A 15634-nucleotide genomic window follows, 5' to 3' on the forward strand; every position below is an offset into this window, starting at 1 on the left:
ATCTAAACTGAAACACCAACCTGCCAGAGGGTCATCCTCTTCATTGCTGGTGGATGGGAGGGGCTCCTCCTGGATTGCCTGCGATTGGCTATCTGCACTGTCACTCCGTGGCATGGTTTCACCAGGAGATGAAACAGAAGTTGAGCTGAAATAAAGATCATCATATGGTAAGAATTCAATAGTTATATAAAACCAAGTATATTATTCTTATTGTTAGATGTGTGGTCCCTTGTTTACTAAAATTAAAGAGCAAATTTACTTTCAAATGCAAATGGAAGAAAGCTTCTAACAAGTGACTGGTAGATAATTTAAGCAATATTTAACCATTTGAGACCATCATCATTGGCCAATAAATGACTAAACAGACCTTCAGGCATTTTGTTAGCTCTAAATCCTACTATCTTGCTAACAGATGTGTATTGTTCTCAAATATTTTTTGTGAATTTTAACCAATTTTGTGCAAACATTTCTAAATAATATATCAGCAGTATAACAGCCACTATTTTCTAGATTAACAGTAATGTTTTAGTACAATTATTATTATTATTAATTGTAAAAATGTAGTAATATTTTATCAATACCATTATAATTGTTATTATTATTTTATTCATTTATAATACATAGTAGTAGTAGTAGTAATGAAGATAATAAAGACACTTATTATAAAACAAAAACACAAGAATGCAATAATAGCCGATCCCTACTGATATATTTATCTATGAAGTACTGTGGTCCAAATACTCACCCTGTTTCTGCATCTGTTTGCCTGTCTGTGAGGCCACTGTCACCACTTCCTGACAGTTCCTGAGACATGTGATTGGGTGGAGCGGAGCTGGCGGGACTGCTTGTATCCATGGGTGAACCTTCAAGCTGAGACACACCCACTGGTACAGGCTCTGAACTTTCAGCTATATCTGGACTGAGAGAAGCTGAGATAGAGAAAGCAGGGGGGGAAAAAAAAAAAAAAACTCAACTCATGCTCGCAATTGGTAGACAATTCAACATACGCAATGCAAAAGGCAGGGGAAAGTACATGCAGTAGTTCCATGTAGAATGCAGTGGGATTATACAACAATTTTGATAAAGGCTCAGCATCTTCACAGATCATTTAGCCGTGGCATTTTTAAGTCGAATAAGGAGAAGAATTCACTGTGATGTGAATGTCACTCCACTGAACCACAGTGCGTAAAATCTAATTTTACAGGATTCAAAGTTAATCTACCTTCCCTTACTGCATCCAATGCTCCTCCTCCTCCTCTCTCACCAATAGTGGGTGCAGGTGACATCTCCATCTGAGATGCTTCTGCTTCACAATTCGGCCTATCAGGTGCTGAGAGCTGGGGAAGCCCCGCCCCTGCCAAGGCTCCGTGAGAGTCAGGATTGGACTCAGCCAGTAGCAGCTCCGTGATTGGCTGGTGCACCTGCTGACTGATGGCTGTTTCCAGAGACACGAGGGCTTGCTCGTGCGGGGCAGGGGTGGTTGGGGTGACTTCTCCTGATGGGGGCGCAGTGAGGAAACCCTCAGAGGTGCGAGGAGGGTCCAGGCAGGATGACACTCCACTCTGGGCCTGTTCTCCTTCTGACCAGATAACAGAATGAGAAGAAATGAGTATTGTGGACATAAGTTAAGATAAACATGATAAATGACACTGTAGTTCAGTTGTAGAAGGTAATGAAAAGGCAGGGCATGTGACTGCAGTGAGGAAGGCAGTAAATTGTATAGTTATCTCCTTCGAGGGCCACACTATACTGATCCCCAACAACAACACAACTTACTACCTCACCACAACACATCCACTGTAGCCTCATCCAACTAAAGACGATAACAACATTCAAACATTTGACAGCCAAAAGCAAAAAATTTTTTTTAATTAAAATAATGTAGATGTGTTCATACTGACAGTAATGTGGTGAATACAATTCATGTAGAAATGTAAACCTATAAATAATTGAACAGTTGCCTAGAAATGACTGATTGAGCAATTGATTGTTGCCTAGCAGCGTTACAGTGTTGGAGATGGGCAGGAAGATCATCCAGCTGTAGAAGCGGTTACCGTGGGAAAGACAGTAGACTGTATAGTTATCTCCCAGATCTGGTGTGATCCTAAAACTATACAAACTACTACCTCATCCCACAGCCCGCAGAAGAGCTCATCCAGAATCCTGGTTTTTCACAATGAAATATGTGATTACATTTTTACATTTTAGAAACAAAACACTGTTTGATTTGCACTTTTTGTGCTCAATGAAACGGCAATTAACAAAAACATGCACTAAAACACTAGCTATTAACTTTCAATTCTGTAAAGATACAAACATCCAATGTTCTTACCCGCAGCATTCTCTCCAGCTCCATTGACTGTTCCAAGCCCAGAGCCCTGTGGGAAATTAAAGCAACAATTCATCCACCCTTACTGTAAAATTCACACTGAATTAGGAATGTGACCTTTGTCCTGGCTGATACCCATGGCACTGCCATAAATCAGTACTGATTGAATTCAATCTTATAAATCATGGTAAATTTAATATTTTTCACATTATACAGCAAATCAAAAGAATTCATAAATTAAATATGAAGAATTGCATTAGCATAGTAACAGCTGCTTTACATTAAATAAAAAAAAGAGAACTAAACAGCACATTGTTACAAAATATTTATTTTAAATAAATGTTTTTGAAGGAATCCTTAAAATGCATCTCAGTTTTCACAAAAATATTTTGCAACTTTATTCAACACTGAAAATAATCAAAAAATCTTTGAGCATTCTAAAATTATTTCTGGAGTATCATGTAACATTAAAGACTGGAGTAACGGCTTCTGAAAATTCTTAAAAGTCCTGTGGGAGTCAAAGGAATAAATTTGTAAATATATTCAAATTGAAAAATTATAAAAATATTTTACAATTACGGTTTTACTGTATTTTTTATCAAATAAAGGCAGCCTTGGTGAGTGTAAGGGATTTTTCTTCAAAAACATTTTTGTACGGTAGCGCATGAATGGATGAGGCACGTTCAAAAGCGTGACCGCACATCAGCTAAATTCTTTATAACGTGGCAAGCAACACTGCTTGGCAATTGTAAACATGACCAAAACATCAAAACTCAATTGCTACCATTATAAATCAACTAAGTGTCTATGATAGAAGCACTTGTCTGCAATACAGCCTGTTGACTACACTACAATTTAAAGCTTCAAACGTATTTTCTAACTTTATTCATTCACATTCCATTCTCTTTTACCTGTAGGCTCTGTTCCCGGGACTCCTCTCCAGCTGCAGAACTCTCATTCTGTTTGGCCGTCTCTTCTTCCTCTGCCAACTGTCTCCTTCTCTTCTCCCTGCGCTCCTCCAGCTCCTCATCACGCAAGCTCTCCAGGTGCTGCAGTATGGGGACCTTCACCACTGAGAGACCAAGCACAAGACTTGACATTAGAGAAAAACTCGTTTAGCAGTTCTTCCTGCATTGCATAAACAACAGATGGTAATATATTCATTTTGAGATTGTCTCACCTGCCACACAGTCATGCATGCTCTCGGCATCCAGGACTTTACACTCATCCGTCCATCTGGTTAAGGCAGTCGGGATGCTTGAAAGGGTGCCTGTAGAACACAAGGGTTTAGCAGGTTCATCTGTAATCGTTAATTTTAAAGCAGCTTGTCTGTGGGAGACTCACCAGCTTGTCCTCCAGTGCTACTCTGCTCATGGAAGAAGTCATCCAGTAGCTCATCATCCGAACGGGCAATAATGTGCACGTCCTCGTTGCCCACCAGTAAACGTGCACGACCACGAGACTGCAGAGGCAGAGAGCTTGACAGCTGCAAGATATCAGCTGCAGCACTGGGGCCCAATAATCTGACACACACACAAAATAAGGAATTTGAAGCTGCAGTGGCAACAAACAGAATTGCAAACGAGTCTCATTTATGATGTTTGCCATGTTGGAACTACAGGAAACCAAGAAAAGCAACGAAAGCTGTTAAAAGTGGTAAAAAAGAACAATTAACTTGTGCACATTTAATAAAATAATAAAATGTGCACATTTCTGCACCACTGTAAATCATGTAATTTCATATCTTAATAAAACAAAGGCAAAAAAGTTCATTAAAGGACTCACCTCTGCAAGATGAGAGGAGGGTTGGGCTGCCGGTTACCAGGGTAATGTACATGGACCGTGTGACCTGTGTTGGCCGTGAGCTGGCGGAGAGAGCGTTGGCTGCGTCCCATGCCCTGAGCCAATCTGCTGCTGGTGCCTGATCCCCCCAGAGTCAGTGAGCCATGGTCAGCGTGACGCACCATCAGAGGGTGGGAGCTGGGGATATTTCCTGGTGAGGGAGGGATGTCAGCTAAAGTGCACAAAAGACAGATAGAATAGACATGACACATTTGGTCAAAAAAAAAAAATCTTATGGCTGTTTAACTGACTACTTTGACTAAAAAGGGAATAAATGTATAGTAGCTGAAAGATGTTTATTAAACTACTAATTTCTTACCAGATGTGGAGAACATGTTATCAAACTCAATGATGAGGTCATCGTCTCGGTCAAATCTCTCAAAACGAATGTGTGGAGCAGCATTGATATCAGGAAAATCTTCATCCAGTTCCATTTCTGAACCTTCATCATCATCATCCTCATCTCCCTCCTCATCATCCTGAGAACACATAACACAATGAGAAAAGAATGGAAAAAAGTAGATATCACTCTTTTCTACGGTGGTTTATGACTTTGCTTAAATAACTATTACTTGATCCTCCTCCTCTTCTTCCTCCTCCTCCTCTTCCTCCTCATCTTGACTATCCTCATCCTCGTTGCTGCCGCTGGAGTCTTCCTCCTGTGTGTGCTCCTCATCTTCTGGCTCAAGGATGTTCATAGAGTCTAAATCAGTAAAGAAAACAAAATGGCTACAGATTTGAGGAGTATAAAGAAAAATTCCCAGTGTGAAAAATAACAATATAAATGTGAAACATAACATAAGTTTCAGACAGAGTCAATGAAATTCAGAGGGTGGGCCCCCTTTCTATAAGGCCCAATGAGCAGGCTATAGCATTTATGGGTCAGAGCAGGCTATAGCATTTATGGGTCACTGTCATAAGTTCCAAGAGTGAATATGTAAGAGATCCACGTCCTACCCTCTCTGTTGGCTTGGAGAGTTAGGGTGGTTTCTGACTTTGCTTTTTAAACAACTATTACCTGATCCTCCTCCTCTTCTTCCTCCTCCTCCTCTTCCTCCTCATCTTGACTATCCTCATCCTCGTTGCTGCCGCTGGAGTCTTCCTCCTGTGTGTGCTCCTCATCTTCTGGCTCAAGGATGTTCATAGAGTCTAAATCAGTAAAGAAAACAAAATGGCTACAGATTTGAGGAGTATAAAGAAAAATTCCCAGTGTGAAAAATAACAATATAAATGTGAAACATAACATAAGTTTCAGACAGAGTCAATGAAATTCAGAGGGTGGGCCCCCTTTCTATAAGGCCCAATGAGCAGGCTATAGCATTTATGGGTCAGAGCAGGCTATAGCATTTATGGGTCACTGTCATAAGTTCCAAGAGTGAATATGTAAGAGATCCACGTCCTACCCTCTCTGTTGGCTTGGAGAGTGGAGGCCTGACTCATATTGGAAGGAGCTTCATCCATCAGCACGTCCTCTTGAGACTCGTCCTCTCCAGAGCGACCCACTAATTAACATAAACCCGAATCAAAAACACAAATCCAACTCTGTATCGCTTCCATATTTGGCCAGAAACCAAATAAATCACTTACCAATGATGGTGCTATTAACAGTTCCTGCATCTCTTTCTAAAAGTTCATCAATCAAATCCACCAATTCATTCTCCACCTACAAGAATACATGAATAACAAACATTGTTCAGCTGGAGGAGGATTTTCATATTCAACAACAGAGAACAGTTCCACAAACTGCTGTGCTTCTAACCTGCATGGCCTGAGTGCTTAGCACCTCAGGCTGCCCAGCAATGACCACGGTGTCACCCTCGGTTTCTCCATCCATCAGGTCAGCACCTGTGGCTTGACCACGGTCACGATTCTCTGCTGGTTCTGCCTCGCCTGCCTCCCCTGTACACAAAATTAGATATAAAACACACAACACTCAGCAAGGGCACTGTATCCATACTCTGCTGAGAGTTAAAGTGATCAATGATATGAGCATTACCTTGATCTCGGGTGTTGCTGTTCCTGACTGTGCCAACAGTGTCATGCTCGGTCTTGTTTTTGCTGGATCCCCCTTTACCCCCAAACAGACTGCTAGGCTGATTCACAATTCGCGACAATGTCTCCAAAGGCTTCAGAGCAGCATTTACTGTGTTTGCCATATTAGGACTGCAAGAAACCAACAACAGCAATGAGATAAAACAAAATAAAAAAAATTAACTTTTGCCTAAAAATCAATTAGGCAAAATCACCAAGGTTAGGACAAAGATCAAAGATTAAAACATCATTAAACAAAAAAGAAATATTTGCCTTAAAATTTACATACTTCTAATATATCAAATGTTCATTATTATTATTATTGTGATACCTGGATAGATCAAGGCTATGAGGCACACGTGCAAGGTCATTAACAAGGCCTTTCTTTAGGAAGAGTCGGATGATATTGTTCATGCCGTTGTGCTGGGTCTTGGCTGTGGCTGTGCTGTAGAAGCTCGAGGTGGAGGGACACGACTCCATAATGGTGCTGATGATACACATCACTGCTTGCAAGCTGCAAAGAGAGAAAAGTCAAAGTTTAGTCAAGTTGTTGTACATATCCAATTAAGTACATTCTCAGTGTCTTAATTGTTTAAAAGTCAATTTTAGTATAGTGACTAGGCAGCAGGACTCACCGGGCATGTTTCTCTGTGCCTTCTGCCATGCCCAATGCTCGACTCAAAGCAGCCTTGACCTCGTTGACCAGGGACGCCTGGGCATCAGTGCCTGTGCCAGCTGCAGCGAGGCTGGCCAGGAAAAGTCGTGCAAGGGCAGGGGTGTCCTTGTCCTCTGAGTTCTGGGTGTGTGGGAGCAAGTGGTCCAAAACAAATGCCAGCACACTGCAATCCTGTACATATATATGGTCACAATTATTACACATGATGAATGATGTTTGCTAAGATGAAAGAAAAAAAATATATAACTCAATATTGCATAAACAGGCTCAGTTCTCTAAAAACAGTGACGTGAAAAATGAAACCTTTGACCTGAAACACTGGTTGTACAACTACTGATGTGACTCACCTCCTTAATGAGCTCTGACTGGCCAGCTGCGTAGTTGTAAGAGGTGATGAGAGTGGCGATGCCAACATAGGAGCGCACCAGCTCTGCAAGCAGCCTCAGGATGGTAGAAGTAGGCATCAGGGGTTTGCTGGCCTTAGCTTTGGCAGCTCGGCTCTCCTCCGAGGAAGCTCCCTTCTCTCCCTCCTGTTCCTTTTTCTCTTCACGCATTTCCTCAGGCGTAGAGGCTAGAGACAGAGAAAGAGCAATGACAGGAAAAAATTACAAGGGCAAGTCAAGAAACCAGTGAAAGTGAGAAAAACATGGTCATTGTATAAAGAAAAGGTTTTAAGCTTTAAAGTTTGTGTGTATGTATAGCAGTTCACACCTTCTCCTTGTGGAGTTCCAGATTGGGAAGATTCTGCAACAGCACCATCTGCAGCAAACACCTGAGTCTGATAGAGTATAATTAACACCCACTATTAATGCAAATCCCACATTTCTGAGCCCATTATCGTACACATACTGTACACTTGGGGCTACTTGTGTTTTTCACAGAGCAGCTAATTGAACTAGATTTGTACATGAGTGAGTAGTGTTTTTCCATGCAAAAAAAACAAAAAACAACTCATGCCATGGCATTGGAGCAGGCCTGGTGCTATGTAGTGAATAAAGTGTTGAGGAGGCTTTTTTGCCACCCTAAGTCAAGCAAGTCCATCTTCATGTTTCAATGAACAATATTTTCCACTAGTCCACCAGAAAGAACATGTCTGATTGTTCCGAAAAGTAAAAAAATATTTCTAAGCAACAAACCACACATTTTGATGTCATTAATATAGCAGATTTCCAACATTCAATTTTCATCTGACAAATGGCTTTAAAAAAATCCAATTAGTCTGGAAACAAATATTTTGCTATACTTATCCAGATATAGAGAAAAAATTAGCTGAATTTTCTAGGTCTGGATAAAATAGATTGATCTTATTATCAATAGTGATGCGAAGTATGGCATTCTTTGATAATTGATGCAATGCACAAACATCTGACAGATATTACACAACATATATAAAACTCTTACATTGATGTGGAAGGCAGACTGTGAATCAAAATCACTGCCTTGTCTGGTAAGTCTGTACTGCTGGTAGACATCATCACCGACATCCTGCAGGATCTGACACAGGTCTTGACTTCCCGGTACTGCGGCTGCCCGCTCCTCTCCTCTCTCTGCTACACATAAACAAACCCAAATGGACCCCCCAAGCATTGAGAGAAGTGGATGTTGACGAGAGATGACAGCTTGATAGATCTGGACCATGAACTAAATAAAAACGCATGCTCTCATTTTTCTGTCTTACCCTCTTCTGGAGCGTGATATGCTGCTAGGGCATTCAGCATGTCATAGATGACCTCTTTAATAGTCTCTGGTATGCAGGGCAGTGGGGACAGCTTCAGAGGTGTCGTCTTCACTAGCTGAACAGCATTTGGACCCTTAATTCTGAAGTTCTCAAACTCATCATCTGAGGCTGATTAACGGAGAGAGATTGTGATTGGTTATTAGGCTTTAGAACAACACTATATGCTGATTTATTATTTTTGGGTGGATTTCTGGGAGGTTTCCACCATACCAGTGCCAGCACCTCTTGCAGCTGGGAGAGCAATTCGGATACAGCTCTTGGCAGTTTCCATAAAGCACTCTGGGTTGCGACAGGCCGCTGGGCCGAGGACACGTAGGATGTAGTTGATCTCCCTGGAGCCCAGACTACCTGACACCACACCTGAAGTAGTGCTTCCTGCACCACTGGTGACGGCAGACCGTACCACCTGAGAAAAGAGAGAGTGATCAAGTAAGGACAAACTATTTTAGATAATACACCCAAGATAATAGAAATGTAGTTTTCGGGTGAATATGAACCTTCTCCATAGTGTGTCGCAGGGTGGCTGGGTCTTCTATGATGTGACGGAAGAGCAAAGTGACCAATGGGGTAAAGCCATTGAACCCTGAGCTCTGCGTGAGGTTCAGGATCATGCGAGTGCTCTTGAGCTCTGCAAACATCATGGCGTAATGGTGTGTACGCGTGAGACGCAGACAGAGACGCAAAGTGGCATGTAAAGTGTCCGGATCCACGGGAACGCTGATCATGCTGACACAGGCGCGGATCAAAACGGTGATCATGTCCTCCGTCATCCCATGTACAACAATCCCGCTGGAACCAGAGGGGTCCTGAAGGGTAGAGGGAGCTGCTGTGCTGGACTCCTTCTGCTCTGACTCTTCTTTAGGGGGCGCCATCTCCACAGCCACAGAGCCGGAATCTGAAAAAGTCATAAAGAAAAATTGAATAAACTCAAAAAATAAACAAAAAAATATACAATTGAATAAAAAAAAACAAACATCCAAAATGCTAATGAATTTAAATAATTATTTTTTAATTATAAATAGTATTGAATTAATTTAATTTCATTCTTGGCCAAAGCCAAAACTAGGTGCAGAAACAAGGTGCACTCAGTAACTTTTTTCCCCGTCACACAATCAAACATCCAAAATGCTAATGAATTTAAATAATTATTTTGTAATTATAAATAGTATTGAATTAATTTAATTTCATTCTTGGCCAAAGCCAAAACTAGGTGCAGAAACAAGGTGCACTCAGTAACTTTTTTCCCCGTCACACAATGAAACATTTTTAAAAACTTTATAGGCTTGCTGTTTCTCCACCTGTGTCAGTCTGTGTCTCTTCAGTCTTTGCTCGCTGTTCACTCTCTTCTCTCTCTGTATCAGTAACACTCCCGGATTTTGAGGTCTTGGGCACCCGCGGCACCCGCTGTACCGTCAACATAACCGGCCGTCTGTTCCCTGTCTCCTCATTCACCTGAAAAAAGAGAAACACAAAGAATCTAACAAAGATCTACTACTCATACTGTATGGTCACCGACATAAATAATCAAATTTCTATTTCTATCTGATCCACAAAACAAGTGTTTTGCCCAGGTCGTAGCTGTTACCTGCACCATGGTGTTGAACTGGACAGTGTATCTTCTACGGCCTGCAGTGAAGCGGACGCTGGTCTCTCCTGCCCTCCAGGCAGAGTCAATGGTGCTGTTGTTACTCGCACTGTAGCTACACCAGCGGCCTGAACGGTCATCAAACCAGCGCCAGTTATTCCCACTGGGCTGCAGGTACTAAGATAAGAATAAAGTTAACATAACACTTCCGTTAGATACAGAACTTGTTCCCTGTTGTCATATTGACAGTTTAGGATTATAACGGACTGCCTTCATACTTCATCTGGCACCAACCTTATTCATCTGAGCTCTTCGTTTGGATGAAACAGCCATTTTCTCATAGAAGTCAATAAGCAGGAGAACAGGGGTGATCCATCTACAAATAAACACAACTTTTAAAATATATATGGGAAACATATTGTTTATATATCTTATTACATTAAAAATGCTGTAAATTGTTGCAAAAGGGCCCAAACATAACATTATTCCTCTATATAACAAATTCTGCTTCTCCGTTTTTAACATGCTTGGGTCAGCAGAGCTTTCTAGGAATGCTGATGCCCGAGTGCAAACTGATCACTCATGCAGACAGGGGAAGGACAGGGACTCACTTGGGTGTTTGGATGTCCTTCTGCTCTTTGGCAGCTTGCAGACAGGGCTGCACCACCTCCAACAGCTTGATCAGCACAGTCAAGACACCACTGCTCTCCACTACCCGAGCACATGAGAGTTTCAGCTCCTGCAGCACATAGCACGACACGACAGTGGGTGTATTTACTTGTGCATGCAGATCCAAAAGTTCTTTTAGAGGATAGTGTATAAATAAACAGTGATGATGTGTGCAGCCGACTGTGCAAGACCATGTACCTCAAAGAGCAGCGTGAGCAGCAGGATGCGGGTGGCCAGGTTGGAGGCCTGGGGGAGGGTTGCCATCTGTCTCGTCCACTCAGACACTGTCTTGGTGTCGTTGGTTGTTAGCGGCACTGCAGCCTTTATCAACACGTTGGCAGCCTCCCACACCTTTGGAAATAAACACAAACATACAGATGAGAATAGGGTCATGGTTTTAACTCAAAACCTACCTAGAAATGATAGTTAAGCACCATAGGTGCAGGGCTCAACAATAAGGATGGCCTACTGACCTGGGCCCAGTGTGAGATAGTTTTGGGCCAGCTGACAGTAATGTCACCAGCACTACAGCTTATACCTGTTAATCATGCATTTTTGTTTGTTGCAAACCTATATACAGTTATAATTTTCTGCACTTATTAAAAATTTTCTTTGTAGAAAATTAAACATTTAATAATAATGAAAAAATACATGTGTGAAAAAAAATATACATTACCATTCAAACATTTGAGGTCAGTACTTTTTCCCCCAAATAAAATAATACTTGTATTCAGCAAAGATGCAGTAAAATGTGATAGTAAAGACATTTAATGTTTCAATATTGATAAGTATCCAGAGGACCAAATTAGCATATTAAAATGATTTCTGAAAGATCATGTGACACTGAAAACTGATGTAAGGGCTGCTGAAAATTCTGCTTTACCATCAGAGGAATAAATTACAATAATATTATAAAATAGAAAGCCATTACTTTAAATTCTAATAATATTAAAATAATATTACAATTCTAATAAATGCAGCCTTGGTGAACAAACTTTTCAAAAACATAAAAACCCCGAACTTTCAAACGGCAACGTACAAAATAAATTTAAAAAGAAATTCAATAATACTAACGTAAAAATTATACACTTTACCATAAAATGTATAAATTAAATTAATGTATAAAATTATTAACATTTTAAACTTTTAATCATTTTTGTTATGGCCAGGGAAATGCTGGCAGGGCAGGCAGAAATCTAAACTGCTGGTCTCACTGGGCAAGCAGTCAATAATGACCATAAATGTATATTCAGAAACATGGCCCATAATTAACAAGCATATTTTTAATAGTATAGTTTACTCTGACTAACAGCAACAAAAAAATAGTTTTGTAAAAAAAATTCCCACGTAGGAACAATTTATATTGGTCTACAAAATTAATTAAGCATTTAAAAGATAAGCCTTTAGGATCAAAATGTTTTTTTCAAGACCATAAGAAATACATTCAGCCATGTGTGACCAGCAATTTGACTAGATGTGCATGAGTAACTTTCACTAACTGCCAAAAATACCTATTCCAATTAGTATGTTGTGTGCACATACGGATATACTGACCTGATTGACCACCTGTCTGAGGATGAGGTCCCTGTACTCAGGGCCGTTCCTTTTAATAGCAGTCATGAGCAGATCACAGAGGCGGTAGACTGTGTCCGGCAGCTCGTCAAGCAGGTGGAAGCAGCCAGGCAGCATCGAGTCTGTGAAGGCATGTAGCTCTGTGGTGTCTAGAGGCTCAGCTTCCAGGAAACGCTCCAGACAGCGTGCCTCTTCCTCTTCTACCCGCTCTCTTGCTCTCCTCTCCTCCTCCTCACGCCGACGAGCTGCTTCCTACAAACAAAAAGTAACAGGAGTGTGACTTGTGAATCTGTTCAAAGGCAGGGAAAGCTTGGTGAAGATGTGAAGTAGACAGGTGAGGTGGCCTATGCTGTGCTACTCAGTAATTCCTATTTAACTGATGTAATAATGAACGTGTGGGTGCCCACCTCAGGTGAGTCTGAGCGCTGCTCCATGCTAACTTCTTGACCTAGAGACATGGCAATGGCCCGCATCATCTGGTCTTCTTCAGACATGGTGAACTCCTACAGAAACAAAGCTCACAGTAACTACACTAACTTATAGCCTGTGTGTGCATCCTGTCTGTGTATGCTTGTGTGTGTGTGCGTGCGTGCGTGCGTGCATGTGTGTATGAGAGAAAGAGAGAGTTTTGTCTGTGTGTTAGTCTTACTCTGACAGCTGCGCTGAGCAGTGGTGGAGGGTGTGTGAGCAGGTACTCCGTGGCCTGTTCCATAGTGCTGGTGTTTAGCAGAGCCTCCATCGCATGCTCTCTGGAGAAGCCCATGTCCATTAGCTGTGAAGGAGGTCAAGGTTTGACTGGTTAGAAATGGCTAATAGCTTTCTTCAGGTATTATAGATCTTGATTACTACAACCTCATTTATGTGCGAATGATTGGGGATTCATTTAATTTAATTTATAAAGATTAATTAAATAGTTAAAGTTAAGCATTCATTTGATTACCGTTTTTGATAATAAATTTGAATTAAAAGGGGTCATATGATGCTATTTTAAAGATCATTATTTTGTGTATTTGGTGTAACAGAATGTTGACATGCTTTAATGCTCAAAAAACACATTATTTTTCAAATACTGTACATTATTGTAGATGAGATATAAATAACTCCATGTGTTTATATTGTAACCAGGGCCGTTTCTGAGCATAAGGGTTCCTCAGCAAAGTCCTACACTCTAAAAAAAAAGGTTCTTCAGCGGTTCTTTGGAGTGGTTAAGGTGCTATATAGCACCACTACCGTATAAGAACCTGTTTCAGAATAAGCGCCAGATTGTCATCGCAAAGTCGGAATTGACCCTTTTTTTTTTTTTAAATAGCCTTTGCACAGCCAGCCTTAAGCTACTCTCCTAGGTTCACAAAACTGTCGTCCATTAAAATGCGTTGCATAAAATTCAAACATCTGGGTTGTGCTGTTCTGTTGTAAATAAATCTTAACCAATGATTCCTCATTGCATCTACTTTCGGAAGGCCAAATAAAGTGCTTTTGCTTTTGCACTGAAACACACAGCGTCTCCCTGCCATGGTTGCATCAACACTACTGCGGTTCCTGAAACCACGCCTTCTTTCTTTGCATGAACATTTGGGCGGCATTACGCAAATATTTCCACATCGTGACGTAGACATGTGGGGGCGTGTTTGAATGAGGCGTTTTAGCCCTGTCTGGATCAGCCTTCTCTTTTAGATAGAATAAATCCTTTTGTGGGAGACTTTGAGCTTTGTAACTCTGCAGATCTTATACATGCACAAATAGTAAGGGTGCTCCGACTGATCGGCTACCGATCACTATCGGCTGATAATCACGTTGGGATGATTGATCGGCGGTCTCTAAAAAGGCCGATCTAAAAAAAAAAAAAAAAAAACGATCTCAAGCTGATGACGCTGCCGTGAGAGGTTTTGCATGACATGCAGCGGCACCGTCTCAGTCCGGCACGGGTGAAATAATTAAAATGCTGAAGGTGAGGTACTCACCTTCAGATTTCTTCATTAAATAACTTATAAAGTAATTTGAAAACCTTGTGTGAGACGTAATTTCACAAACAGCGTAAGTGAATCACCGCGCTCTCAAAATACGTAAATGGCTTTAAATCACCACACATCGCGTCTGTCTATAAGCGAGCTGCACGCTGCACAGTTGACACAGGAATTGTCACTTGCACAGTCGAGGCAGTGTCACATCATCACTAAAGTTTATGTTAATGGATTAAAGCGCTCACTGCACACGGTTGCGGTCCGGCAGTGCGTTCAGTAGCGGTGCGTCTGCAGCAGTGCAGATCATTTCCACACCGAGTCTGTTGCTGCGCTGCAAGCGCTGAATTAAAGTAACAGCTGTATTGTTTGCTTTAAATATGAACATGGATTGAAACGAAAATGTAGTAATTACATTTACAAATGCGTATTATTAAAGTCTAGTGTGTTTCACAGTCAACACATATGGGCTTTTTGGCTAGGTTTAAAGGGAAAGAGCACTTTTAGATAAACAAGGTAATAATAGATAATAGATATGGAGGTAGGAAAACAAAGTTCTTTATGAACCGCAGGATTGCTTGTAATACAGATTTCAATGCAAAAGAAAAGGCAGTAGAGCTGTCTAGTTCTGTCAATAGTAAGTTTGTGATAACGTAAGAAAAGTAGTTAAAATTTTTGCCACTTGCCTGAGCAACTTAATATATAAATCTAGAAGTAAATGCAAAAGTAAAAAGCATTGAATAATGTGTTGCTTATATTTCAACCCTCTACATTGCGAGTAAATCACTCGCATATGCGACTAAATCTTACTCTGGGCGACTAAATGATGTCTAATATTAGCCTAATTACAAAAGTTCTATCATTAAATAATATTGATTATCATATTATAATGCTTGACTGACTGATGTTAAGAGTGTACTTTCAGATATTTATAAAACTGTGCCATTTTACAAACATACATATATACATACACACACATACACATATATATATACACACACACATATACATATATATACATATATATATATATATACATATATATATATATATATTATACAGATTGTATTACTGTACTGTTAAAAAAAAAAATAAAAAAAAAAATAAAAAAAGAATTGCAATGCTGAAAAAGCGTTTTCAGTGACAATATTTGGATCTGAAATCAAAATAATGGATAAATGTTGTGTTTGTGGTAAACAGCCATGGATCAGTAGCGGACTCCTGTGTGAAAGCT

General features: G+C 40.6%; 1 protein-coding gene across 1 annotated transcript in view; it reads right to left on the minus strand.

Moving 5' to 3' along the window:
* Positions 1-15634, minus strand: part of LOC107681970 (E3 ubiquitin-protein ligase HUWE1-like) — a 50012-nt gene that overhangs the window by 15130 nt on the left and 19248 nt on the right. The window contains 31 exon segments of the mRNA XM_016478364.1: positions 21-145; positions 746-929; positions 1223-1579; positions 2333-2378; positions 3241-3401; positions 3510-3599; positions 3674-3852; positions 4115-4343; positions 4491-4650; positions 4744-4752; positions 5190-5320; positions 5575-5673; positions 5759-5834; positions 5931-6070; positions 6168-6334; positions 6534-6716; positions 6838-7049; positions 7226-7449; positions 7590-7656; positions 8280-8428; positions 8557-8724; positions 8827-9022; positions 9114-9511; positions 9915-10068; positions 10202-10378; positions 10496-10577; positions 10813-10940; positions 11069-11221; positions 12425-12694; positions 12850-12945; positions 13092-13214. Coding sequence (XP_016333850.1) covers positions 21-145; positions 746-929; positions 1223-1579; positions 2333-2378; positions 3241-3401; positions 3510-3599; positions 3674-3852; positions 4115-4343; positions 4491-4650; positions 4744-4752; positions 5190-5320; positions 5575-5673; positions 5759-5834; positions 5931-6070; positions 6168-6334; positions 6534-6716; positions 6838-7049; positions 7226-7449; positions 7590-7656; positions 8280-8428; positions 8557-8724; positions 8827-9022; positions 9114-9511; positions 9915-10068; positions 10202-10378; positions 10496-10577; positions 10813-10940; positions 11069-11221; positions 12425-12694; positions 12850-12945; positions 13092-13214 — 4933 coding nt within the window.

The sequence above is a fragment of the Sinocyclocheilus anshuiensis genome, unplaced genomic scaffold, assembly GCF_001515605.1.
Source record: "Sinocyclocheilus anshuiensis isolate Anshui unplaced genomic scaffold, SAMN03320099.WGS_v1.1 scaffold2090, whole genome shotgun sequence".
In the NCBI taxonomy this organism is placed as follows: domain Eukaryota; kingdom Metazoa; phylum Chordata; class Actinopteri; order Cypriniformes; family Cyprinidae; genus Sinocyclocheilus; species Sinocyclocheilus anshuiensis.